The sequence below is a fragment of the Leiobunum rupestre genome, chromosome 5, assembly GCF_980474605.1.
Source record: "Leiobunum rupestre chromosome 5, qqLeiRupe1.1.hap1, whole genome shotgun sequence".
Classification (NCBI taxonomy): Eukaryota; Metazoa; Arthropoda; class Arachnida; order Opiliones; family Sclerosomatidae; genus Leiobunum; species Leiobunum rupestre.
In genome coordinates, this window is record NC_143388.1 from 31,581,662 (window position 1) to 31,609,447 (window position 27,786).

At 37.2% G+C, this 27,786-nt stretch overlaps 2 protein-coding genes across 6 annotated transcripts; one reads left to right on the top strand and one right to left on the bottom strand.

Moving 5' to 3' along the window:
- On the top strand, nucleotides 1-19,984 carry poe (E3 ubiquitin-protein ligase-like protein poe). Of its 2 annotated transcripts, none has more exons than XM_090174334.1 (48): nucleotides 1-132; nucleotides 980-1,077; nucleotides 1,136-1,239; nucleotides 1,299-1,446; nucleotides 1,524-1,714; nucleotides 1,792-1,973; nucleotides 2,044-2,305; nucleotides 2,364-3,027; nucleotides 3,093-3,274; nucleotides 3,334-3,419; nucleotides 3,479-3,680; nucleotides 3,748-3,988; nucleotides 4,053-4,176; nucleotides 4,245-4,495; nucleotides 4,557-4,636; nucleotides 4,700-4,828; nucleotides 4,888-5,706; nucleotides 5,803-5,884; nucleotides 5,959-6,037; nucleotides 6,097-6,184; nucleotides 6,251-6,581; nucleotides 6,645-6,781; nucleotides 6,844-7,112; nucleotides 7,175-7,238; nucleotides 7,305-7,517; nucleotides 7,580-8,116; nucleotides 8,175-8,345; nucleotides 8,411-8,656; nucleotides 8,730-8,819; nucleotides 8,893-8,985; nucleotides 9,046-9,892; nucleotides 9,952-11,310; nucleotides 11,368-11,669; nucleotides 11,741-11,914; nucleotides 11,991-12,609; nucleotides 12,684-15,557; nucleotides 15,623-16,237; nucleotides 16,299-16,672; nucleotides 16,742-16,945; nucleotides 17,008-17,280; nucleotides 17,337-17,678; nucleotides 17,741-17,964; nucleotides 18,031-18,183; nucleotides 18,245-19,003; nucleotides 19,067-19,151; nucleotides 19,217-19,453; nucleotides 19,527-19,686; nucleotides 19,811-19,984. In XM_090174334.1, the coding sequence occupies exons 1-48, from the start codon at nucleotides 20-22 to the stop codon at nucleotides 19,879-19,881; spliced, it is 15,948 nt and encodes a 5,315-aa protein (XP_090030460.1). In that variant the 5' UTR covers nucleotides 1-19; the 3' UTR covers nucleotides 19,882-19,984. The 2 variants fall into 2 exon arrangements, with proteins under 2 accessions (XP_090030460.1, XP_090030461.1); XM_090174335.1 differs by having other exon boundaries at nucleotides 11,741-11,908.
- LOC149944150 (uncharacterized) lies at nucleotides 19,903-27,347 on the bottom strand. Of its 4 annotated transcripts, XM_090174337.1 has the most exons (8): nucleotides 26,734-27,347; nucleotides 26,533-26,654; nucleotides 22,650-22,731; nucleotides 22,394-22,557; nucleotides 22,240-22,332; nucleotides 22,038-22,176; nucleotides 21,683-21,962; nucleotides 19,903-21,617 (listed from the first exon to the last, which is right to left on the bottom strand). In XM_090174337.1, the coding sequence occupies exons 1-8, from the start codon at nucleotides 26,756-26,758 to the stop codon at nucleotides 20,720-20,722; spliced, it is 1,803 nt and encodes a 600-aa protein (XP_090030463.1). In that variant the 5' UTR covers nucleotides 26,759-27,347; the 3' UTR covers nucleotides 19,903-20,719. The 4 variants fall into 4 exon arrangements, with proteins under 4 accessions (XP_090030463.1, XP_090030462.1, XP_090030466.1 ...); XM_090174336.1 differs by having other exon boundaries at nucleotides 21,683-22,176; XM_090174340.1 differs by lacking the exons at nucleotides 26,533-26,654; nucleotides 26,734-27,347 and adding an exon at nucleotides 24,939-24,958 and having other exon boundaries at nucleotides 21,683-22,176.
- Nucleotides 27,348-27,786: the final 439 nt, after the last annotated feature.

A 27,786-nucleotide genomic window follows, 5' to 3' on the forward strand; every position in this document is an offset into this window, starting at 1 on the left:
TCGTCGCTCATCTGTGACTATGGCGACCAGTACAGACACCGGCACGATCGGAATTTTATTACTTTTAACACCTACTGATGGTGTTGCATTAAAAAATGATATACCTAGAATAATAAACTCCATATTACAAAGGTATGATACTAATTTTCTTCAATAAACACGTATGATCATGATATAACCTTTTACAATGACAAGCGTAGTTGCCTTGTCATCAAGCCTTGGATAACTAAATCAAGTCCTAGCAGCCTAGCAGCTTTGATTAATTATAGTCCTATTATTAATCTTAAGCTAGCAGCTTGGATTAATAATAGAAGCTCCAAGCTAGCAGGAGGTATTGGTGTTAAATACTCCTCTTATCTAACCACGGTATGGAGTACCCAAAAAAAACTGACATTTTGACACTTTTTCTGACATGGTTTTAGAACAGATTCTAAGTTTTTTCTATTTAAAGAAAAAGGTATAAATGCTATTATTAGGAATCTACATAATTTGGCTATTAGCCTGATTGAAAATTACATATGTATGCCTAACAGTGAAGTGTGGAAATACATTTAACTGAGTTTAAGAACTTCTTGCATACAGTATTAGAGTTTTAATTAGTTAAATTAAGCGAAAAATTAGAAAAGTCAGTAAATGAGAGATTTTGCCTAAGGCCTTCTGAAGGGCTAAAATGGCCCTGCCCCTTTTTGTTAAGGACTTTTCTACTTTTTCGCGTAATTTAATTTATTTATTATAGTCCATAGGTGGTTTTTACTAACATTAACTTAGAGGTATAAATTAGCTCTCAGTTTGCTCAAAACTGTGAAGTTTATCTTGGTGGATTTTGGTTGTTGGTCTGAAACTAGAAAATGTAATGAAATTTTAAAATAATTAATTTAATCAAATTATGAATTTGGTTTAACCTGTATTGATTTAAATTTTAAATTTAAGTAATTTATTTTTAACCTATGGTTGAAGTATATTTATAATATTTTTACAGTGAAACAGTGTTATCTGAACATGATGATGCAGATGATAAGTTTTTTGGTCCTTACACGGCTTTAGCAGCTCATTATATAAGCAGCCATGCTAGTGCTAGTAGGTTTATTCTGTTAGTTTAAAAATATACATTATGAAAATCTGTATTTTTCTTTAGTTTCAAAGACTAAAGTTAACGCAGCAGCTCAGGCTTGCAAAATTCTCTTGAAATATTTCCTAAGAAAATTGGAAAAACCTAATGAACAATGTCCATTAACCCCGGTATAAGATATTATCCTAAATTAATTTAACTCGCCATTTACTGACATTTATTACCATAGCTTCAAATTGTAACATTAATTCAAAGCTGTTGTACTACATCACCAACTGGAAATGGATTATCCACAAATGATGTTAAAACATTGGGGGGTCTTCTTAAAGAAGCTCCAGTTCCTGTCAATTTTGCCAGTCGAGTCGTTGAGGCTTCAGGTAACTATCTGGCCTTAGAAGTCACAGGTCAGTTTGTACAGCTAATTCTGCTGTATTTATGTTTAAACCATTTAAAGATACTCAAGATGAAGCGAAAGAAGCCAAAAGACCTCGGCTTGATCCGAGTGCCCTAATGCTAGAACAATTAATGGCCCCTATATTTGATATAAGTGTACCTTCAAAGTCTGAAACTCCTATTGAAAGCTCTGTTGATCCAGAAAATGATAACACTATCATTTTGATACCTGGACCGGGCCTTGAAGTTAAGGTTAGTATCCCAAAGTTAGTTTTTATCATTTTTTCTCCATAAATAAAAGTTTAGAATTTTTTTCATTTATATATTAGTCTGTGCTCTTGGCAAAAAATTCCTCAAGTCTCCAAGCATTAAGGGGAGCTGAAATTCTTCTTAATGTGTGTCAAAATCTTTGTTACATAAGCCATTTTAACAACATGTTAACCGAGGCTATACAAGAAGGCGTAATATCTCTACCCAGTACACCGAGTGAAGCCACGCAAATTAGTAACATGTATGTGTAAAATCTTACTTGAATTTAACCATGTATAGGAATGAATATATTATATTTTGGTAATTCACAGGTACAAAAGTATCATGACCAATGTAAACATAGTTTCACGTGTCTTATCCCTCCCTATTTTGGAACCTCTAACTGAAGATCGACTAACTAAAGTCGTTAATATTATGCTTAGCTGTTTGTATGGTTCAGTCGCCGTATCTACAGCTAGTAGTATTCAAACGTTAGTCAGTAGCTCCTCATCAAAACAGTTGGGCAGTGTATCTAGCGTATCTAAAGATGAAGATGGGAGTGAGCATTGCGCAGTAGCTGTAGTTGAAACTACCGTAAGATTTTTCTCTCAATTTCAAAGCCATATTCTCAAGTTTGACTTAATATATTTAGCTTGAAACGTACAATTTCTTTGCTGCAACCATAAAAAAATCAACAAGAGCTGGAGGGCAAGCTCTTCAAAATTTACATATGATTGGTTCGTGGTTGATATTGAGTGGATTGAAACATTTACTTGGCTTGAGTGCCAGTACCAACGTTGATAAGTCATCAAAGGACCCTCAACAAACTACTTCTTCTAAAACAAAAACCTGTAGCACTTCAGAACAACAACAGACTCCCACAAAATCCAAAGATGGAATTGCTAGGAATATTTTGAAAAGTCAACCTGCTTTTGGAGCATTATGTGTTGCCTTGTCGAGTCAAGCGTTGGCTATGATGACCTCTCTCTTCGAAGATGTTAAACTGGAAATTTCCATGGAAGAAATACCCATGGAGCAAGATGACATGGAAGATGATACCGAGGCATCTGCAGAGGTTCATATACTGTCGTTAAACAATATTGGAAAATCATCAAGCGCTTGGGCCAGAATTCAAAAACTGAAAGATCTTGGTTTGACGAATCTGTTGTTCAGTTTAACATCCGCCAGTTACCGAAAAGCTGGGATGTTGAAAAAGATACAGAAACATCCTGTTGATGGTGACAATTTCAGCACCTCAGATTCAAACACATACTACGAAGATGATTTTAGTTCTTCCGAAAGCAGTGGAGATGATGGTATAAGTAATGAAATATTTACACAATAGATATCTTAATAATTAAAAATGTTTTAATTACTACAGATGATGACAGTGAGCACATTTTAGGCCTTTGGTTTGAAGAAACATTGGCTCCTCAAGATTCTAGCTCAAATGCAGTCACTCCACCTCCAGTTGCACCTGAGGGTGGTTCGGTTAGCGTGAAATCACCTCAACAAATGACTGAAATAAGATCATTAGTGCCTGAAAGGGGAGAACCATATGGGGTATGAAATTATTTTTACTGACTACATTTGAAACCTTAATATTTAATAAATTATTTTAGTACATCAAATTGGCCACAAGAATAGTCAACTTTATGAACACTTACTTTTTAAGTTCTGATAACCAACTTCTGAAGTCTTACTTCAGGTGAATAATTGTAATTGGTTTCAAAAAGATTGCATTTATAATTAATTTAAATTTTGCAGTGAAACATTGCAAGATCAACAAATGGTGATATTGGCTGGAATAATCCGTGACCTGGATAAGGAGTCTTCTCGATCTGATAAAGGCACCATCAGTATTTATTTTGGAGCTACACTAGGTCAGCTCTATGACGAGTTTTCGTCATCCTTGGCCAGGTTTTTGCATAACCTTCTAGCAGTTGGAATAAATAATGAAAAGTTGGAGGTAAATATTAGTTTTCAGAGCTCAATTTTTAAACTTCATTATTAATTTCCTTAAAAAACTGTTTCAGAATGGCTTGTTATCTCAACTTGGTATCAGCCCTTGGTCTCAGGAAACGTGGCCTTTGCAAGTTTACTCACGATCGCTGGCAGTTTTGGCCCAAATTCTCTTGCTTCGTCTTCAGTTGAATAAGAAAGAACTTCACGTTAGTTCCAGTGAAAAAACTTGCGTTCTGATCTGGAAACTTCTATTAGGTACATTGAAAAACAACATCCTCAATAGCGCGTCTTCTCAAACAGAGGAACATGAAGGTATAATCACAACAATCTTGATGCCAATTTTAAGTAATTGTGTTAATGGATGTGCTTTTTCAAGATATTAACGTCGAACATGCTCAGCTTCTAATTTTCCTGTTCCATAATCTTCAATTAATGCAGAAAAAAAGTATATTGCTGTTGACAGCCCAAACGATCATTGAGGCATCATCTGCTCTTCAAAAGTAATTATATATTGAATTGGCTTTCACTTTATTTTGCTCATTTTTGTTTAATTAATTTGATTTTATAGATCAATGACTGATATTCAAATAATGTACCTGTCACGATTATTACACTTTTTTGAATACATGATGAAAAATCTCTATGATACTCCATCAACGTTAATAGAGCAAATTCATTGGAATCTGTTTAATACGTTAACCAATGGAAATGGTCCAATAAATGACAAGGAGAATGGCCGTAGTAATGAACAGTCATTTTTCCCTTGCAAAGAAGTTGAGGATAATTATCAGAAACACAGATCTTCCGAAGATTCTCATAGTACGTAATTTGTCAAATAGTAAATATTGGGTGGTTTTATATCTCCACTATTATTTTTCAGCTCCAACAGAAAAACCAAAGTTTTACTTTCTAATGCCGGTTGACATCAATACTCAAGATAACCCTAAACTTGACGGATTTGTAAGTTTAGCAAAGTTACAAATGTTTTGTAAATGAGCTATCTAAATTTATTTTAAAATTTAGGCCTGCAGTTTTGTTTTGGGATCTGCAGAGATTTTGAAATATAGCGAACTTTACGAATCAATCCTTTCTCTTACCAACCTCGGGAAGCAGTGTGATCCGAGACAAAATACAGATAAACTTTCGTGTTTGGTGTGTACTGAACCATTATTTATTAGTTTCAAAAATTTCTAATGCTTTATAATTTTTAGGGAACCTGTGCTATTCAGTACTGTTCTTCAGTCTGTTTTAGACTAATTCTGCTTTTACCACCTTCAGTGGAATCACTAGAACGCCTCGCTGAGGCTACAAATATATCAACATATCCAATTAAAGTGCCCGAGATACTGCTCTATTTGATATGGGTTCCACGCTGTGGCCACAAAGTTTTTTCTGGGTGGTTGAAAGACGCTCTGGTCAAACAAGGGCTTGTGACTCAGAAAGCGGAATCCTTACTAAGGAAAATCACTAAACAGCTCGGAACTGTAAATTGTGATGTGGAATTGGCCAAAAGGTTCATAAATCAACAACCACCAAATCAAAACAAACAAGAACGATCCGCGCTGCCTGGTTTTCTGGATTTGGTTTTGTTGGAATGCCTTTTGGCCAAGGTTCAAGTTTCTCTGGATAATGGACTATCAAAACCCTCAAATAATGACTTATCCAATGAAGCCACCAAGAAAATTGCAGAAGATCTTTTACCCATTATTTTACAACTGGCTGAGCGCTATCGAAATTGTATTAGATGGAGTATTTTACATCAGATGAAAGAGTCAGCTGGGATTGAATCATCAGCGTCTTCTACTTCAAGTTCCTCTTCGGTAGATGGTCATTCCCAAAGTTCAAGTTCAAAACCTTGTAGTCCTACTAGCCCTAAAGCATTGGAAGCATATAATGCTGCTTTACATTTTGCATCAACCAAAAGTGGCAAGTTATTAAACTTCACTATTTCAATCAGCGATTGTTTACCAGCGTCATTGAGATACCTTCTGGATCAGTGGAATGCTCAAGCAGCACCCTTCACAGCTTGGGTGAGTAGTTATTTTTATTTATTTTTTTACTTTGGTCAAGTTTACATAGCTGCTGCTCCACGACACTCTTAATAACATAACATACATTTATTTCAGAGGAATGACTGTGCTGGAGATATAATTCCATCTGAAAGTTTCATATCGAGTGTCTTAGCTGCTCATATGACTTCTTTATCTAGTTAGTTTCTATATGTTAGACTGTTTTATTTTTAAATTTTTTGAATTGTTTTTAATTATGTTTTTACTTATTAGATCAACCAATTTTTTCTGTGAATTTTAGTCTTAAGAGAGTTCTTCAAAGCTTGGTTAGATTTGCAGGTGATCTTATAATGTGAGTAAAAAAAATTCAAACCCTATTTTAGAACTCTAATCAAATTTGAAAATTTTAAGATGGTTCACTGAAAAAATGTCTACTGAAATACTAGGAGCCATGACACCCATGTTACTCGACGCAACTACGGAATACCTTGTTGATTATGTAAGTATTACACTTTTTTCCACACAGCATTTAAGATTCTTATTAAATAAATTGTAAATTGCGCAGATCACATTAGCCATTGACAGAATAGTAGGAGCTCCTGATACTGATGAATTCCAATCTAACATCTACGGAGAAGCTTTGAAATGGATCTACGAACTTTTAACCGAACACTCCAATAAAGAAAGCAACTTAAATGAACACATATTTCATGAATGTCTCAAATTGATGGAAAGTATGCTTGACAAACAAGCGGGCAAAAAGGCACTGGAGAAGTTTTTCAGCGAAAATGAAGAAAAAGATATTATTGATATTCTCCTCTCAGCGGCCAATGGTAGTTTGAGCCCCACATATGGAACATGCGTTTTGAAATTTTTCAGCCGATTATTCCAGCAAAGTAATGCCTGTGATTTTTTTGATTTTTTAATGTTCAAATTACTCAAGTGTAATTTTTAACCAGCCGAGAAAAATCCAAATGACCATAGTTTGGAGAAGCTTCGTTCCTCTTTCAACCGAATGAGCAAACTTAATAAGGAAGACTCAAACGTTCTTCAGATGTGGCTTAGTAAAGTTATGACTGGAACTTCTACTCAACAGGTGAATATATTTTGCCAGATTCTTAACTATTTCATTCTGAAACAACTTATTCACATTGATAGGGTGAAGATGGAGGCAGTATTCAAGAAAATAGGCTATTATTACAAAGCTTGACATCGTATATTGTAAAAGAAAACAGTTCGGTTGATGAAGAAGTTGCTCAAACCATACTGTCTGCTTTAATTCCAATGGGATCTCAGATCTTATCTCCAGCGTCACAGGGCATTGGCTTTTCAGAGCTGATGGTAATAATGGCAACTTTAGCTGGAGCTGGCTCTGGCTTTGGGCATAACCAGTTATTCAAAGCGTCGACTAGTTGGCTCGAATTATGGTATATTATATACAAACCTTTTTTTATGCAATTTGATTCTTATCTGAGAGTTAATATTTTAGCAACAAATACTTGTCACAAAAAGATGTCTTGGAAAAATTAGAAGAAAACATTGTTGGCGGAAAGGTAAATTGAGTAGCCCTATTGTTATCTTTCATTGTGGTACATGTGGCAATTTCATCTAATATATAGCATCAAATAATGATGGAATCAGCTTGTTACCTGCTATCGTACGTAGCTGATCTAGTTGGTGCCTTGAAAATCCTTAGAGAAAGAAGTACGCAATCGCCCAAAACTCGCGCTGTATCACCTCCTTGTGATGGTGAAATGATGCACACAGACATGGATTCCGATTGGGTTGAGGAATTAGGACCCGATGATGAAGAATCACCGGGAGAAGATTCAGTATGTTCTTCTGAACTTTTAAGTTTTTGTTACATATAAGTTACTTAGGCTTTTGTCATTAGGATGAAGATTCTCTTTCCAATAAACTCTGCACTTTCACCGTTACCCAAAAAGAATTTCAAAATCAGCATTGGTATCACTGCCATACTTGCAAAATGGTTGATGGTGTTGGTGTTTGTACTGTCTGTGCTCGAGTTTGCCATAAAGATCATGATTTAACATATGCCAAATACGGATCCTTTTTCTGCGATTGTGGAGCTAAAGATGATGGATCGTGCCAAGCCTTAACTAAGAGAATGGCTGCGACTGCTGCCGCAACAGCTGCAGCCACTACTTCCTCAAATGCTAGCGCTATTAACGCAGCAACTTCGGTTGCCTCCAATATTATGCCATTTTTATTCTCAACATCTGACATGATTTTGCCAAGTTCTTTACGTCGTCGACCATCTTCACCCACTGGAGCTACTAGTGGCAGTGCTGTAGGAAATACTAACCAAATGAATTCTGAGAATAAAAAATGCTTAGATGAATCATCAAAACATAAACAAACATTGGCATCGCAACTTGAGGGATCTAGTGAAATGCTTATCTCTCATTTGGTAATTTTTTCAGGTTTGTTAAAATTATTCCTAAATTCTTAAAATGCTTACTTGACAGAACAATGCCGATGTTATGAGTACTGTTTTGGGCTTGCTTCAATATTTAATGCCGGCAGTGGTTAATATGTGCCATCGTCACTCACCAATGGGGAACTCTTCCAGAATTCAACAGTCTCTGCAAATTCTCCATCAAGGAGAGAAAGCTTTTGAACAAACTGATCAGTTAATGGTATGTATATGTCATTTTGCCTACTAATCTGAATTCAAAGTGTTCTAAAATTTTACCCTGATTAGGTTCCAACCTTAGGCTCCCAGGAAGGGGCTTTTGAAAATGTTAGAATGAATTACACAGGTGAACATGGGCAAACTATTCGTCAGTTAATTACTGCTCATATGATACGAAGAGTAGCCATGTGTTGCCTTGTACAAGGAAAAAGGCAACATCTGGCTGTCAGTCACGAAAAAGGAAAGATTACTTTGTTGCAACTTTCTGCACTTTTGAAACAAGCTGATTCCAGTAAAAGAAAGCTTACTCTAACTGTACGTTTCAAATATTCTATTAGTTTGAAATATACTGTAAATATAATATCTACGGTATTTTTTTTCCCATTAGAGATTAGGATCTGCTCCTGTGCCATTCACAGTTTTATCCATTGCTGGAAATAACTGTAATGAAGATTTTCTGGCTGTATGTGGGCTAAGGGTAAGTTGATACCCTTGCACTTTACCCTTATCCCATCATTGTAAATTCTAAAACTGAAATTTCTTTGTTTTAGGATTGCCATGTATTAACATTTACAAATACAGGCTCTGTTGCTGAACATTTAGTTCTCCATCCTCAACTAGAATCTGGAAATTACATAATCAAAGTAAGTATAAATTTATAATTTTTAAAATGCTCTAAACTAAGGATAACTGTTTTATTATAGGCAGTATGGCTACCAGGATCTCAAACTGAACTTGCTGTTGTCACTGCTGATTTTGCAAAAATCTACGATTTAGCGAAGGACACTTTAAGCCCTCAGTATTATTTCTTGTTGCCAAGTGGAAAAATCAGGGATTGCTGCTTTGTCTTTACGGAAGAAAGCCAATGCCACTTGATGATAATGTCCTCAGCTGGGCATATTTACGCCCAGCCACTTGGTGATGAAAGTTCAGCCAAACATGGACCATTTTATGTTACAAATATTTTGGATGTTCAACACCCAGAGATTAAGCATTCAAATGGCACTGTTAATGGTGGTGGAGTTGCTATATACTACTCGCATTCTTTGAAGCTATTGCTTTTTAGTTACGTTCAGGGAAAAAACTTCATTGCTCCATTCCCGACAATGAAATCTGAAATCACTACCTTGTTTTTAATTCAAATGAAAACTTCAACCCCGACAACAACAACAGCTCCAACTCCTGCCACTGTAGCATCCAACAATGGAAATAATTGTAGTTCCGGAGCTAATAAGCCTGGACCTCAACCGTTATGCCAATTTACAGAAGTACCACACCATCCTGGACTTATTTTGGCCCAACTTCAAACGTCAAATAATACTGTTATATTGATGGTTAAACCCGATGTAGTCCTTGTTCAAGAAATTAAGTTTTTGACTACCAAATCAAAAATAACTGATATGGTGGCTGTTAGACACATCACATCGTCTGGAGAAATGAGAACAACTTTGATTCTCCTATGTGAAGATGGTAGTCTTCGAATTTACATGGCCAGTCCAGAGCAAACCAATTTCTGGCTTACTCCAACTTACCATCTAGCTGGCGTTTCTGGTATGTTATTTTTAATATATTTATTTAGGATTGAATTGTAATTTCAATTCTTATTACAGCCAAGTCATCTAAAAAGAAAAAGTCAGCAAAAATTGGGAAACCTTCCAGCTCAGTTTCTTTTCCAGTTGACTTTTTTGAACATTGCACTGCGATGGCTGATGTTGAATTTGGTGGTAATGACATACTACAAATTTACAATAGTCAACAAGTGAAACACCGTTTGAATACTGCTGGTCTGTACATTGCCAGTACTAAACTTGCTGGTTTTACTGTGGAAATAGTCAATAGTGACAATTCAATGGTTATGGTTGGAGTTAGAATTATGGTTGGAAGTCAAGACATAAATCGCGCACCATCTTACATAGAAATTTTTGGAAGAACAATTCAAATAAACCTTAATCGTAGCCGATGGTTTGATATACCTTTTACCCATGAGGAGTCTCTTTCTGCTGACAAAACCTTCTCCATCTTTTTTGGAGTGAGTGCTGATGCTTCAGGCGTTACCATGGTTGACTCCATCAAAGTTTACGGGAAAACCAAAGAGTCATTTGGATGGCCAGATGACACTGAAGATTTGGCAGCGCCCACAGCTGTGGCAGCTGGAAGCAGCACTGGTCCCATTGTTTGTATGGATTCTGAGGGAATTCCAACAGCACCATTACCACTAACGCCATTGGATAGGCTTGTTGGAAGTAGTCTTGAAGTTTTGGAAGGCTGCTTTTCAGTCTTTCAATCACCTTCTTCATCTGCTGAGGAAAATAATCAAATCAAAACAGCTGCATTGGATTTGGCCACTCAATTGTTAATCCTACCTATTCCACCTGGTGTTCAGCAACATGTGAAAAATGTACTTGCAGCATTGCACTCGACTAGAATGGCATATACAAATCACAAAGATGAGGCTCTGTTGTCTTACGTGATTAGAGAGTTAAAAGAGCGCAGTCCAACTCCCAGTGGCAGTGACCAGGCTAATGAATTGGACGGAGAAGCTTTTTATCGTCTAGTTTCAATTGCAAGAGGAGTTTCCATTAATAGACCCGCCAACCTTGTCAAATTTGCAGAAGGCCAGCAAGAACAGGGAGAAAGTATATCTGGAAAACATTTTATGGCTCGCCTAACTGATGCATTTTGGGCATTACATGCCCAGCGACCTCAAAATCCAGCCCTTGCTCCAGTTTCAAGATACGGACTGTTTCACATTGATGCTACAGTTCAAGCTTTGGTTGAAGTTATACACGCACTAACGTTGTCAAGTTTGGACTGTGTTCCATTAGCAACTAGTCTCTATGCTCAGCTTTTATTAGCTAAGGACACAGCTGTTAGTTTCGCTGCCAAACAAGCTCTCGTTCGTGTTCTAAGGTCCAGAACTAGAAGGAGAAGAGTGTTTATACCATCTCCTCCTCATTGTAGCTCACCAGGTAATTCTTCTTATTCTATTTTTTTTATATAAAATACTAACTTTTTTATTATTGTAGGTGAAACTCAGGAGATGGAGATGGTATCTCGTATGCCCAATATTCCCCAATCAGCTTCCCAAAATAATGTTTCTGTCTCTGCAAATCACCCACCTCATCATCAAGAAGAAGCTGATGCGCAATACGAGATAGTGGAAGCGTTAGAACCTATGGTGTTGCTTTCTGGCGATAATGTTGAGCATGCTGTACCACCTAATATTGAAGCTTTAATTGCTGGTGGATCTGGTTTCCATTTGTTGGATATTCCCCCTGACGCAGATGATGAAACTATGGTTGAACTTGCAATTGCGTTGAGTTTACAGGTAAATATCACACGCATGGGTTTCTACTTCTTTTATCACGTCCAATAGTAACCTTTGGTCAATTTACATAGGATCAACCGAGCAGACCTGACAGCCTAGGGTCCCGAGGACCTCAAAGAGCTTCATCTCTAGAAGGTGGCCATTTTTCTGATACAACAGCTTCTGCTAATGCTTCGGATGATGAAGGAAGTACGGCTGCCACCGATGGCTCCACTTTGAGAACTTCTCCAGCTGAACAAGTACATGTATATTCTTTTACCGTTTTTTTTTTCATTTGCTTTTAGACCATTTCCATACACGTTGATTATTATATTCCATCAGGGAGGAAGTGCTGGTTCTGAAAGCGGTGGCAGTGGAGTTGATTCAATTGGGGGAGATCCTACAGTAAGTGGCCGAAGCAGCATGTACGGTGACCATTTACCAGAAGCTGCAGTAGCCAGTGGTGTTAGATCTGAAACTAGCTCTATTGGAGCACCAAGCACCACATTACCTCAAGAAACTGAGTCTCTAGATGTGGATGTCGATCAAGATGCTGGCAGTAGCAGTAACAGCAATAGTGGAAGACTACATAGCTTGCGTTTAGCTGTTTTGGATAAACTTTTAACGTACATCCCCAAGCTTCGAGGCTGCGGAGGGGTGAATGCTGTACCTTTCATGCAAGTTTTACTTATGCTAAGCTCTGACTTGGATGGTGAAGACGAAAGGGACAGATCAAGTTTAGCCACTTTGTTAACTACCATCATATCTGAACTTAATATGTCTAGTCAAGATGCCACAAAAGTTGGAGAAAGAACACCTCAACACGAAGTACAACTAATTTTAATGAGGTTCCTCAGTATACTTATGTCGCGTGTCAAAGGAGGAAGTAGCAAAAGTAGCAGTGGTACAGATGTTTCCAACTTTTGTAGTACCCATACTGCTGTAGTACTCTTATCATCCGGTAAGTTTTTGGGCATTTAACTTTCACTGTAATTATTAAGATATTGAAATGTACAATATTGATTGCATTTGTAGGTGTCGTTGACTTCTGCCTGTCAATGCTTGAAGTTCTGCTTAATTATTGGAAGAACTTTAGAAATGACGATAAATTGATGACTGTGGGAAATGCTTTGCTTAAGCCACACCCCATTGAACCATTACCGGACATGTCACCTTTCTTCTTGAAACAATATGTCAAAGGACATGCCAGTGACATTTTTGAAGCTTATCCTCAACTTTTGACTGAGATGGTTTTGAGGTTACCGTATCAAATCAAAAGAATGCTAACCACATTACCTTCAGCACCACCATTAGTATTTTCTCAAACATGGTACACTTTGTTGTGCGAATACATGATGATGCAACAAACTCCGTTTGTCAGGAGACAAGTTCGCAAGCTTTTGCTCTTCATTTGTGGTTCTAAAGATAAATACAGACAGCTCAGGGATTTCCATGCCCTGGATGCTCACATGAAGAATGTGAAAACAATTTGCAAACAAGGAGGTTTGCCTGATTCCTTGTTTGAAGTGTCATCAGGTTCTAGTTCAAGATCACTTACTAGTCCTAGTTCCACCAATATGCCAACTCTGGCTCTGAATTACGATTCATTGATATCTGTTATTGAGCATCTGAAATCTTGCACTGAGATTGCAACATCTAGGATTCATAATTGGCAGAAATTCTGTCAGAAAGATGAGACCGTTTTGTCATTCCTGATGAGTGTGAGCTTTTTGCTAAATGAAGGTGTGTCTCCAATCATTTTACAACTTCTGCAAGTTGCTATTTGTGGTAGTAAAGCTGGTCAAAGTAGTGGAGTGACAACACCACAAGCAAGTAGCTCTCCTGCCAAGCATAAGAAAGATAAGGAGAAATTAGAAGCTGATGAGGAATCCAACCAAAAATATGATGATACTCTCTGTGCAGTTTTGGCCCAACAAATAAACAAATTTGTAGACAAAAATTTATTCCTGAACTTTCTGCAATTTTTCCTCTTGGAGTCTAACTCTACTTCAGTCAGATGGCAAGCCCATTCGCTAATTCTACATCTCTTTAGGAATTCAAGTGCAAATCAACAGGAAAGTATTTTAGATTTGATGTGGTACCTATGGCCAAGACTTCCAGCCTATGGACGAAAAGCTGCTCAATTTGTGGATTTAGTTGGGTACTTTACACTGACAAGCCCTGAAACCAAAAAAGATTCTGATTACTTGGAAAAAGCTCTATTTGTTCTGAGAGAGCAGAACCAACTGCTGATGAACCATCCCAACTCTAATATCTACAATTCTCTGCAAGGATTAGTAGAATTTGACGGTTTCTTCCTAGAAAGTGAACCATGCCTGGTTTGCAACAATCCTGAAGTCTCTTACTCAAATATCAAGCTTTCATCTATCAAAGTGGATTCCCGTTTTACCACTACAACTCAGATAGTAAAACTCATTGGAAGTCATTCTATCTCCAAAATAACACTGAGAATTGGAGACCTGAAACGAAACAAAATGGTACGAACCATCAACTTCTATTACAATAACAGATCCGTACAATCGGTTGTTGAGCTGAAAAATAGACCATCAATATGGAATAAAGCTAAGCAATGTAACTTAACAGCGAGCCAAAGCGAATTGAAAGTAGAATTTCCACTACCCATTGTGGCTTGTAATCTTATGATTGAATATTCTGACTTCTATGAAAATATCCAAGCTTCTTCAGAGACTCTTCAATGCCCAAGATGCAGCGCTTCAGTTCCAGCCAACCCTGGAGTTTGTGCAAACTGTGGTGAAAATGTTTTTCAATGCCACAAATGCCGTGCCATTAATTACGATGAGAAAGACCCATTCCTTTGCAACTCCTGTGGTTTTTGCAAGTATGCCAAATTTGACTACACACTAACTGCCAAACCGTGTTGCGCAGTGGATCCGATTGAAAATGAAGAAGACAGAAAGAAAGCAATTAGCACCATCAATAACCTTTTGGAAAAGGCTGACAGAGTTTACAAGCAACTTATTGGAAATAAACCAGTATTGGAGCAGTTGTTATTGCGAATTCATGAGCATGGAATGTCTGACAGGCTTTTGGAAGAAAGTGGAGGAAGTGTGAATGTTGGTGGAGTTGCAGGCTCAGTTGGATCTAACAATGTCAACAGGGCAATACACCAGTTAGCTCAGAGATATTGTACTGACTGTAGGGCTTCATTCGATGAGTTGAGCAAATTGGTCCAAAAGGTTCTAGCTTCAAGGAAAGAATTGGTGGAGTACGAAAGACAAAACAATGAAAGCAGTAAAGCCATGACTTCAGGACAAGCTCTTGAAAATTGGGCATCCAAAAATAATGAGGCATCAGCGCCTGCAACTATTATACCAATTATACAAGGAAGGTGCTATGGTTGCGCAAGTGCAGCTGTTGAGCAGTGTATCACTCTTCTGAGAGCAGTAGCAACTAGTAATCGTTATCGCCATCATCTTTGTAGCCAAGGATTGATTCGAGAACTTGTAGAATACAATTTGCATAGAGGCACTGTTCAAGTTAGACACGAAGTGAGGCAACTTCTTTGCCTTTTGACCAGAGACAACCCAAAGGCGACGAGTGAATTGAACACAATACTTATGGACAAAATTGCTACTGCTGTAAAAGGTCATCTCACTAGCCCAGACTTGGCCATTGCCGTTCGTCATGAAGTTGCTTTATTGGCTAACAGCTTGCAAAAAGAAGATTCATGCTGGGAACAGAGATTAAGGTGTGTAATGAAGCTCTTCTTAATGGGTGTAAATGCTAAGAGTCCAGTGGTTATGGAAAGTATAACTCTACCATGTCTAAAAATACTACAAATGCTCATAAAAATCAATATTGATTCTCAATCCACCAAATCTGTTGAGAAAAACGTTGCTGACCCTCTAGTGGTTGGAAGAGCTTCCTGTAAGTCTGTTACAATTTTCTATAAATTATTAGATTATTTTATAAAATTTCCATTCTATGTTTAGCTTCTTTGGCAATGCAAGTTCACATTGATCTTCAAAAGTGGTTAGGTGGAGATCCTAACCACACATACCGACAATGGAAACAGAGAGTTCCTACAAAATCAACAACACATCTTACCACCAGTGAACCATCTAGCACTAACAATAATGCAGCATCTGCCACTTCTAGCAGTGCACCCACTACCAAGATCAGTAAATCTGAAGTTCGCCAACTATACTTAATGGAAAAATATGGATTAAGATGGCTGGATAAAATTAGGGGAGTACAGCAAGATATTCAACTCCAAAAATCAAATTGGCTCCAATATGCCATGTTTAGTTCCTCTTCAAGAGCTGCCCGAATGGTGGCTTGTTCTTTAGTCGAAGCTTTATGTCAACTACCGGTGAGAAAGAAAGCATTTTTGGATCTTCTGACTACTTATTTAGATGAACTAGGGTCAGCGGGAGAGAGCGCTGCAGAATTTTTGACCCTTTATCAAAATTTGATTAGTCCAACTCCGTGGAAGTACTATTTAACTCTTAAAGGTCTTCTACCACACTTGGGTGAATTAGTCACAAAGGAAATTGAACGTTTAACTCATCTAGAAGAAACTACTCTTAGCTCCGATTTGTCTCAAGGTAATTTGTGCCACTTTAATTCAATATGTTGAGATGGAACTAACTGATTTTTTTTGTTCAGGGTATGCTTTAAAAATGTTAACTGAACTCTTGGCATCATTCATCGAAGTGGATAGTATTCGTCAATTATACAAATCTCGTTTAGTTGGTTGCGTTTTGAATGGCTATTTATGTCTTCGTAAACTAGTAGTACAAAGAACTAAACTAATTGATGAGACACAAGAAAAACTTTTAGAACTACTAGAGGATATGACTACTGGCACAGAATTAGAAACTCACGCATTTATGTCCGTTTGCGTTGAAACTATTAAAAAATATCCACTATCTGATCTGAGAACACCAGTTTTCATATTTGAGCGTTTATGCTCTGTTATATATCCTGAAGAAAATGATATTGGAGAGTTCTTTATAACCCTCGAAAAAGATCCTCAACAGGTAAAATGTGCCTAATACATTTTCATAATTTGCATATGCTAATTCCCTTTTGTCCTTTTCCGACAATAGGAGGATTTCTTGCAGGGCCGAATGTTAGGTAATCCTTACAGCAGTAATGATGTTGGTATGGGACCTCTAATGAGGGATGTTAAGAACAAAATTTGTCAAGATTGCGAGCTAGTTGCACTTCTTGAAGATGATAATGGAATGGAGCTGTTAGTTTGTAATAAAATTATTAGCTTAGATTTACCCGTGAAAGACGTCTATAAAAAGGTAAACGATCAAATTGACATTTACCATAGTGTATTTAACATTAACGAAATGTTTTAACGCAGATTTGGTGTAGTGAAAATGGAGAAGCCGAGTCTATGAGAATTGTTTACAGAATGCGGGGTCTCCTTGGTGATGCGACTGAAGAGTTTATACAAAACTTAGACTCTAAGGACAATGAAGAAGTTGATAACGAAGAACTATTTAAACTCGCTGGAGTCATGAGCAATTGTGGGGGCCTAGAAGCGATGTTAGAAAGGTTAGGTGCCATTATGGATTTGTCGAGGGGAAGACCATTGCTCATGGTTTTGCTCAAACTTTTTGGATTCTGTATCAAGGTACGATTAACTAAAATTTTCGCTTTTAATTAGTACTAATTCTTTCACTGCATTAGGTTAAAAGCAATCGTCAGAAACTAACTGATCCATCAATGTTTGCCATATCTGTGTTCTTGAAAACACTGAAAATTGCATTGAACTGTGAAAATCCAGAGTTAATTCAAGGCCCTCCTGGTAGCCTAACAATTCCAGACCAGCTTTTGAACATTATGGAAAGTATTCTAGTTGAAGCTAGTATGGAACTACCTGAACGGTACTCTAATTTCTGTGCCACTTGCGGCACTAAAGAAGACATTCACTTCTTTCTTTCATCTATTACTAACCCTACTGTACGTTCTACGGCTAACCTGCAACAACGTCTCATGAGAGTTGTACCATTCCTAACACTCGGTGATAAGGTATGACGACTTCCATCTCTATTGCAAGTATATTTTTACCAATAATATTTTTTTATACTCAGAGGAAGATGTCAGCTTTGATATCTTACTTCGAGCCCTATTTAAATTTCAACAAATTTGACTATGAACATACATCAACAGATGCGCTGCATTTAGAATGTTTTTGTATGTTGACTGCTGGTATTGAAAGGAACAACAATGGTAACCAACTTAAAGACTTAATGGTGACTGCTGGTATTGTTGACAGTGCTATGAAATATTTAACTCATCATTCACCACCTATAAAGTATTTACATTATTACTTTTATTGCAATTTTTTGAAGATCTGTTAATTAATGCTAACTTATTTTAGGTCAGCTCTATGTTTAGTTGCATTTGACGATTGGAAAGAATTTACTTCCAAACCAGCCCTAAAATATGTCTTGCGATTGTTAACTGGGCTAAGCCATGGTCATGAAACTACAGCTTTGCTAGTCAGTGCTGATTGCATACCAATATTTCATAGGTAATGTTTAATTTGTGTATTTCTATATATCACTATCTTATTTATTACACACATTTTGTAGATTGGAGCAAGTATCAAGTGATGAGAGGGTTGGATCCTTGGCTGAAAATCTATTGGATTCGATTAAGGAAAACCAAAGTGTTGCTGAAAAGATTGAAGAGGTACGAAAACAGACAAGAGATGAAAAGAAACGACTAGCAATGGCGATGAGAGAGAAGCAATTGGGAGCTCTGGGCATGAGAACCAATGAGAAGGGACAAGTTACTGCTCACAGTTCTTTGCTGCAGAAAGTAGAAGAACTGGGTGACGAATCAGGACTGGTTTGTATTATCTGCCGAGAAGGTTATCGGTTTCAACCAACTAAAGTTCTGGGAATTTACACATTTACCAAACGTTGTCTTCTGGAAGAATTTCAAAATAGAGCTACTAAAACACCAGGCTATACCACCGTTACCCATTTCAACATTGTACATGTTGATTGCCATATGGCAGCTGTACGTCACGCTAGAGGCCGAGATGAATGGGAGAGTGCAGCTCTTCAGAATGCCAACACGAAATGTAATGGGCTTTTGCCACTTTGGGGACCCCAAGTTCCAGAATCTGGATTCGCAAGCTGCCTCGCAAGGCATAACACCTATCTTCAAGAAAGCACTGGTCATCGTGATATTGGATACGTATCTACCATCCATGATTTAAAGTTGCTTTTGTTAAGATTTGCCCAGGAGAAATCTTTTAGCGAGGAAAGCGGTGGTGGAGGACCTCAAAGTAACATTCATTTGATCCCTTATCTGATTCATATGGCACTTTATGTTATAAACACGTAAGATAAATATATTATATTATTTGTAACGTTGTGGACGCTTTAAATTCTGTTTTGTTTTAGCACTAGAAGTGCTGGTCGTGAAGAAAAGAATCTTAACACCTTCTTGGATCTACCGGCCAATTGTTGGGTTGAAAATTCTTATGAGGTATGCCATTATTCAACTCATTTTAAAAAACAAAAGAGTAATATCAACCTTTCAAATATTTTAAGGTTGAAGGTGTAAATTATTGGATGTGCATGTGCGTGCATATTTTTTCTCCTGCCAAATGGCAACAACATCGTATTTCGTTTCTTCGTCGTCTGTTGATTCTAGCACATGTTAGAAGTTTAGGTAGTACTCCTCATCAAGGTGTCATGTTTGATAAGGAGCCGAAAGATTACTCTGTTTATAAGCCAGCTTTAATTTTATATGGGCTTATTGACATGCTATACACTTATCTATTTAAAGTAAGTTTTCCACTCTTATGCATGGTAAATTTTAACAGTATTGCTATTTAACATTTTTGTTATTCATAACCAGAGAGTTATTGTAACTAGTCCAGATGCCTGGCCAAACTTCTTGGCCGAACATATTAGACACTTTGATCAGGCTCTAATAGAAGCGGGAGATAAAATGCTACGTGCTTATCAGGAAGAACTACTTCCGTGCCAGTCTTTAGCTGAATTTTGTGATGTAGTTGGTGAGTTATTTTTTTTAACACTATTTGTTTTAAATATAGAAGGTAAAGGGATAAATTAACAAGTTATTAACACTGGAATCAACCCTCAAGAAATTTTATTTATACGAATATCCTTTTTTTTTAGGAATTGTTGGAGATATTCCAGATGCTGATGATTTCTTAAACAATACTTTACATATGCCAGCTGCGTTTTAAGTTCAGTTTAGGTCATGTAACATTTTTTTCTTGCGGGGGTATGCCTCCTAATTTATGTATTTCTTAAGCTTTGAAAATTAAATATGCATAGTGAAGTTAACTTTGATAATTGTTGGTCATTTTGCGAAAGTTCAAAGATGTGAAAGCTGATTCTTATTCACAACCATTTATTTTTTCTTTAAACACTGAAATACTGCCTTAAACTTGATCAATTTCCATAAAGAAAAAAAAACATTTAGGTATTATTATACAAGGTAGCTTTAAATTCTCTGCAATGCTAAATTAGGTCCACAGAGAAGTAATTTTCTGGACGTATTTATAATTTGGAGGGACCTAAGTCTAGCCTATTTCAAAAAAGTGAAAATTTGCGTACTAAAAACCACACAGGTTTCCTTTCAATATTTTACAACCAAAATCCTCGCACTAATATTAGATGGCTTAGAACCGAGCATTTTAATAATAGAAAACTATAAATATGTAATCTCAAGTATTTAAAATAATTGACCCCTGAGTTTGGCTTCTTCATTTTTGTACTGAACTAGAAAAAAAGCTGAAATGATATTAAAAGTATATACTTTATACATACGTACAAAAATTCTACCTATAACTTAACTATATACAATATAATTCATTCATAGCTTTAAATGTCAAAAATAATTTGTTAAAATAATCCTACTAATAATGGGAAACTAAGGCTTCAGGGCTGGAAAATTAGCGCTACAGTTTACCAAAAATCAAAACTTAAAAAAACCTCTTGACCCAAATAGGAAACTTATCCATAGGAAAAAATACTGATAACGAATTTTTCATAATAAATGTTTGTAAAAATCTTCATGGCTTAGTTTTCAACGTAGTGATGATAATGGTGATGTATGTGTTCGTGAAGATGATGATGTTCGTGTCGTTCCGTCACGAGAGGTGATTTACGTGCTGATCTCGTTGGATTCTCTGGGTCCAATCCACCCAAATGCTCTTTCTCAATCCAATTGGCAACTTGTTGCATCGCTCTTTGATGCTCTCGTTCTCTATGACGGTGGCGGTAGTGATGATTTGGGGAGGATGGCATACGACCTGGTTGATCTTGCCGGACAGTAGCGTTTAGTTGGTTGCCTTGAAATTGTCCCGCTTTAAACATTTTCTGTTTCACTCTCGGCGAGCCCAGATGATTTTCTAACTTCTTGTCATAAATGTCGTAAGATTTTGATCTTCGATGTTGGTGAATATACTCCCAGTCAAATTTCTCATTTGGTGCTATATCACACAAATCAAAATTAACGTTCAAGAAATCTTCCTGTCTGTTTTTGTACATTTGGTATTTTAAAAAGTGAGAAATATTATCGTGGCTCTTGTCTTGGGCCGCACATGCGTGGTGAAACATCTGTTTTCCTGGTTCTGGCACACATTCCTGTTGGGCACTGGTACTAAAAAAATTGGACCCTCCACGACATTGGTTATGTCCAGGTCTGTCTATTATTCTACACGGACATGTATAGTTTGGATTAGTGTGTGGCATAGGCATTTGATGCGCTACTGGGACAGCGTAAGGTGAAGAATAAATATCAGTTTTAGCACCACAATTTTCCACACCAACTAGATCCAGATAGTGGTTTCTTCGTTCGCGACATTCAGTAACATGGTCCCGATTTGTGGCTGACGCTCCATATTGATGACGATGGTGATGCCTATGACGGTGTTGAACCATTGGGTCCTTCGGTTCATTGTGCGTTTCGGAAATCCTAAGGTATACAACAAGTAATTTAAAACAACCTCTTTTTCCAATTTTCTGACTAACCATTCTTACCTTTTAAACAATATCCTTTCGCGACAACCATCTTTCGGCATTTCCTTCGTCATCAAACTCTCAAGAGGGTGTTTTTTAACTGGGATGTCTTGAATAGGTGGATTAGGAGGCTGAATACTCGGCGAAGTAACCCTCTGATTTATGTTTGGGCTTGAGCAGCCATGAGGACAAGTTATATTTGGTGGTTCAGAATTCACAATTTTTTCCACTGCTGAGCTAATATATGTGGACAACGTATGAACGCTAGGCTCGCTCCCACCTAAATTCTGGCAGTTCACATCTGTCATATAGGAATATTCTTTCATTCCAGCCTGATCTTTGTTTACAGAGAGCATGTCTACAGAATGTTGCGTACAGTCTGGCATATCTAGAGTGGTGGTTGGACTATCAGGAGACACTGCCAAGTGGACTTTGATAGTTCGACTACCGGACGGAGGCAGTTTGACAGATCTCCCCAGAGCTTCATATATGGAACGAACCAATCCAGCTACATCCTAAAATTAATTTGCCTTAGTAGGAATGAGTAAATAACATCATTTATGTAAAATATTTTTTACATCTTTCGTGACTTTTCCATGACCATTGAAGTCATAGAGAGTAAACGAAAACTCTTGTTTCTCCAAGTCATCAACAGAAACATCACATGATATCTAAATAATCAAGTTACAATTGGTATAAAAAATCATAAAAATTAATAAAACCAAAACTGACTTTTCCCCCTTTTTTAAGCTTGGACTGTTTTTCTTCTTTTTCACTTTTTTCCTCTTCAGCTTTTTCCGGACGGCCTTCAAGATCTTCTTCATCTTCCTCCTTGTGTAACCCCAAATGGAAATTTTTTGTCATTTTAGTGCCGCAGTTTTCTTGAGGAAGTAATACTGATTGAGAAAAATTTGAGACGTGAAAAAAGGTATAGGTACAAAACTTCATTTTATCCTCTAAGCTTTCTTCTAATGATGGTGTTAATTACCTTTAAGGGGATATTTATCCTCCTCATTCCCCACATTTTGGTTCATGATAATGTTATCTCTAGATATAGATAGTGACATTTTCTGAAACAAAATTTTATATCAAAAATTGCAAATATATAATGCTTATTTTTTTATTTAAACTATTCAGGCAGTATTTGTTAAAATCTGCAATTATAACTAATTGAAATAATTATACCTCAATGAGACAAAGATTTTAAAATCACCAAAAAGTTAATTATTTTTAATAACTTAAATTACATTAGTTAATTTGACGGGGTTAAAAAAATCCATGGGGAGGGGGTGATCTATCATCTTCACATTATCCCACCAATATATTTATTTGCATTTCAGTATTAGCAGGTGGGACAAAAAAACAGGGATTTTTTAACAATAGGTACTTTTTTTTTTTGTTTTTTCTTTCTTTTTTTGGTTTGTTATTTGTCAGGTATTGCCGTAATGCCAAAAGTTTTAGCCGCAGTGTAATATTTAGAAAGATATGATAAATGTTAAAATTTCTACTTGCCAGCAATTTTTAACACGCAAAATACAACATATTTCAAGATTTTTCTACGTGTTGGATGAGGTAGGACTGATGACGAAATAGATTTAGCGGCAAGATATTACAAAATATTAGAACTATTGACATCTCCTGGTATCTAGCGAATTGAATTCCAGTAAAAAAGACATTTCGGTTGGCACACTTTTTAAAAATTTAGTAATATCTTGCCGTTAAATCTAATTCGTCATCAGTCCTACCTCATCCAACACGTCTCGAAACATGTCGTATTTTCCGAGGTAAAAATTGGTGGCAAGTAACAATTTGATATTTATCATATCTTTCTAAATACTAAATTGCGGTAAAAACTTTTTGCATTACTGTAATTCTTGACAAATAATACACCTAAAATAAATAAACAAAAATCAAAAGCACTTATTGCTAAAAATAGCCAAAAACGGATTTGGGTAAAAATTCGTCATGATGATCTAATCGGCCCTAAATCGAGATTCACCGATGGACCCCAGAAACCATGGTTATGCCACTGAAGAAAATTTAAAGAAATGTCAAATTTGTGTCAAACTATATGACCTTTTAATATAATTTTATTTTTAATATTCCAAGAATATTGTAAAACTATGAAGAAATTACTGTTAAGGGCATAATTTTCAATATTTAATTAAAAAAAAATATCCTTTCGTAAGGGGATAGGATAGCAAAACAGTGGCCAATCATGGAATATATTTACATGTGACACCAGGAGTATATAATGATATAATATATTAGGATAAAAGTATCTATATAAAAAACGTGTACGTCGCCTTCAGACCGAGTTTTGAACTTAATTTTGTGAAAGCTACCTGCTCGTTCGAACAACTCAAAGTTTCAGTCTAAAACATTTACTTATTTTTTAATGAGGTTATCTATATTCTAGAAAGCCAACCAATGCCGATTTATGCGTAGACATCCAGAATCGCGGGATTAAAAATGAACAGAATATAAATTATTTTAAAAAAGTTAAAAAAAAACAAAAATAAGCATTGAGAAAACAATGAACAACCAAAAAAATATGAGATCATGACAAGCGCAGGTATTGGCATATTTCACAGCTATTTCCTAACACTTTTAGTTGATAGTTATTACAACAGATCTTGCTTTTTCTAAGCTCGATGAATATCACGACCGAAAACTTTGTCTCGCCATTGAAACCTAGATAGGTAGCGGCTAAATTAGACGCTATTAGTTTTTCCTCGTCTTTATTCCTAAATTTGACTTTGAAATTATTTTCTTATATATTGATAAGTTTATTTAAGAAAAAAACGTTCTTATAACTTTTTAATTGGTCTGTAGCAGACGCTAGATCATAGGCGCTACCTCGGAGAAGCTAGCGCCGTTACGCCACCTAGACTCGTTTTGGTCGCGAATAGTGAGTTGGATGCTTCTCTAGTGCTAAATATATTATATACTTCTGGTGACACCTATATAGGACTATATTTCATTCATTTTACGCGAGGGGCTCCGATATGAAAAATTGTGAATCGCTAAATAATTATAAGTTATATCATATTTGACACAAAACCACCTCGCGCAAGGTGGAAATGTTTCCAGGAAGGGGGAAGGACTCTGTTAGAATCCCCCCCCGGGGGGGGGGGGTTCGAGAGATGTAAAAGATGGATGGGCGATGGGGAGGATTGTAAGAAACAGAAAGCTAAAGGCAGCAGAAAGGGAATGAAGCCAATCTTCCATAGAAAACCCCAAAACGGGGGGGGGGGATAAATACCCCTCACCTCACCTAAACAACGTTAGATCTACACCGACAAGGCCGCACGCCTATAAATTTTTTCTTCGCTTTTTAAAGAAGACGCCGACGTTTCGGGAGAGCCATTATTATAATTTTTGATGCCGAGTAGAAGTCCGCTCTATGGCGGAGACTTTAAAAATATATAGTAGGAGGGTACACTGAGAGGGGTTAAAAAAAGTACTTCTTGGAAAAACTAAACAAAGTTAGACGGAGCGCTTGATGGGGATGCTTGGAAGGGAGGGATGACGATGTGGCGTCTCTTTCGACAGCTCGTGTCGCGGGCGGCGTCGGGGTATAGTCGGCGTTGCGATCTGCCCCCTCGGTTTGCCTCAAACTGTCAGGTACGCTTCAGCATTCGGCCCGGGAGGGGGGAGGGGAGAGAAAAATTTCAGCGAGAGGGAGCGCGCCGTAACAGATGTGGAGATAGTGAGGAGTTTGACTCGCCTCACCGCCGGCGGTATTCCTTTGATCCCTGACGATGCCGCCAACTTCTTCCCATTTTCGCGTCCCCCTTTAACGACGCCCCCCCGTCCCTCGCCTTTTCCCCTCGTAAAAGGGGGTCCCTCATAAAGAAAGATACGTTGCAAATAAACATTCGCTTCTTTGATTTATAAGAACGTTTATTGATGAAAGACGGCCACAATTTTAGGATTGGTACGGTCCCCCTTTTCAGGTCCCCCTTTTCAGGCCCCCGCTAAGAGCGGTACGCTTTATCCAATACCCTAATAAAACAGGCGGTTTTCTATAATACATTTTTTTATATTTCCTATCATAAACGCTCCCCCTAAAAATCAAAACGCGGCATCGTTTATTCCTTTAAATCGGAAAAATAAAAATACAATTAAAAACTTTCCTGTTTACTATCCGTAATTAATATTTCTTTTTTAATCGACACAGAAGCCGCTTTGTATCATTGTACTGTACGTTCGTATTTTTCTCTTAATTCGTTTTCTTGAAATTGAACAACGTCGAGAAGAAAAGAGCCTTTCGCCGTATATTTTAACAGATAAGCCGCGGTTAAAAAAAACGTACTTTAATGATAGCTAGAGGCCGAAAAAGACACATATTCATAGCGCAATACAGGTTACCGCAGATAATGTTCGTCGTCTTAACAAAAAGACGTTCGAGAAATGCCTCTTTTTTGTCGAGAATAAGTGAAGCAGAAATTCGGCCTGTATAACGCTAGATAAAAAAAAACACTGTACGGTTTTTACGCTACACCTAGAGATTAATCCCTCGATATGTATTAACAATTTCCTTTTTACCTGAATTTTTACGAATGTCCCGGAGGGAGTAGAGTGGATGGGATAAATTTGTGGAAGGAAAAATAAATTTTCTAATATATGGCGGCATTTTTAGTGGGGCCCCTTAGAAAAGAGAGAATCCTCTGTGACAACCCCAGTTTTTTACGTTAGGGGGTAGGTCTACAGGCTGTAGTTTAGCTTTTACGACAATTTTATTAGTTTTTACCGCCTTTCCCAGTTGAAAATTCTCATTCTATCCCGTATATCATTATCTTTTTTACTTAACAAAATTATATTTTATTTAGGGTAAATAATGAATTTTAATTTAGTACTACACATACCGATAATCCTACAGTAGAGCGGCTGGTTTTGGACTGATCATTGCTTGAGACGGTTGTTTTGGTGTTTTCATCGAGTTGATGACAAACTGGGTTAAAATGGGCATTAACTACGAAGCAATCTCCTACAATAAAATAAAAATAACGATCAATAATAGTTAATTTAGCGCGAATTAAGTCTAATTAACGTGTAAATGTAACTACCTTGTTTGCTTTGTACTTTTCCCATGTCATCTGGGACGGATTCACTGATCTTGTTCGGTACATCACATAAGATGTATCCCTCAATTTTAGGCCCGTACGAAGGCCTTCCTTCGCTTAGTAGCTGGCGTTATCGCGCGAGCCAATCTTTCCTCCAGTTTTATATAAATCCATAAATCAATAAATTCGTACAATAAACCATTCGCGGGGCATTGGACGATGGTTCTCTTGACGTTCCGAGCTCCACTGTGCCGTTCTTTTCGCCTTTTCCCCGAATCGCGCTCCGAGAGAGAAATTTTCGCGTAAAAATACTTTGCAAAAACCCGCGACTTCGCGGTGCCTGAGTTTAGGCGGAAATAACCGCGTCTCAGTTCCTCGAGAAAGATGGAGAACTCGGTTCGCCGAGAGAAATTCCTTTCGTTTTTCGTACGAAAGCGCGAAGCGGCGATGTTTATTTTCTTAGCACTAAAGTCGGGGTCAAAATTTTGTTTTGATTCACTGTTCCGTGGACCATTCTATAGAATAGTCGCTTTCTCGCGTTCTAGGAGATGATACGTTCGAGGGGTGTGGCGTTTCTTGGCCTTTGCCAATGGGAATCTCTCTGGAACGGTTCATTTTCGCTCTCGGAGGGATGCGACTCGAGGATGACGAGCCCAATTTACAGGGGGCCGGAGCAGAAGAGAGAGAGACCCGCTGGGGGATATCAGAAAAAGGGCCTCGTTCAATCCATTGTCGGCTTACTTTGATATTTCTTTTTTATATAATATGTTGTAGTAAAAGTTGGGTTATCGCAATTACCAAAGATGCGTAACTAATCTAGAATGATGTTTAAATTCGTAGAGCGAGAACGAAAGAAGTTACCGCTACTGAAAGATTATTTAAATTGGGGGTATACGCGCGTATCAAAGAGGAGCCGAAGCGTGAAATAAAAAAAAACATCCCTAGACGTTTATCCGTTCGCTTTTAACGCGATGTGGCGGAACCAATAATTTTAATATTTCAATTAAAGCTATCAATTTGGTTTTTGATTCCTTAAAAAATAAATCCGGCCAGAAT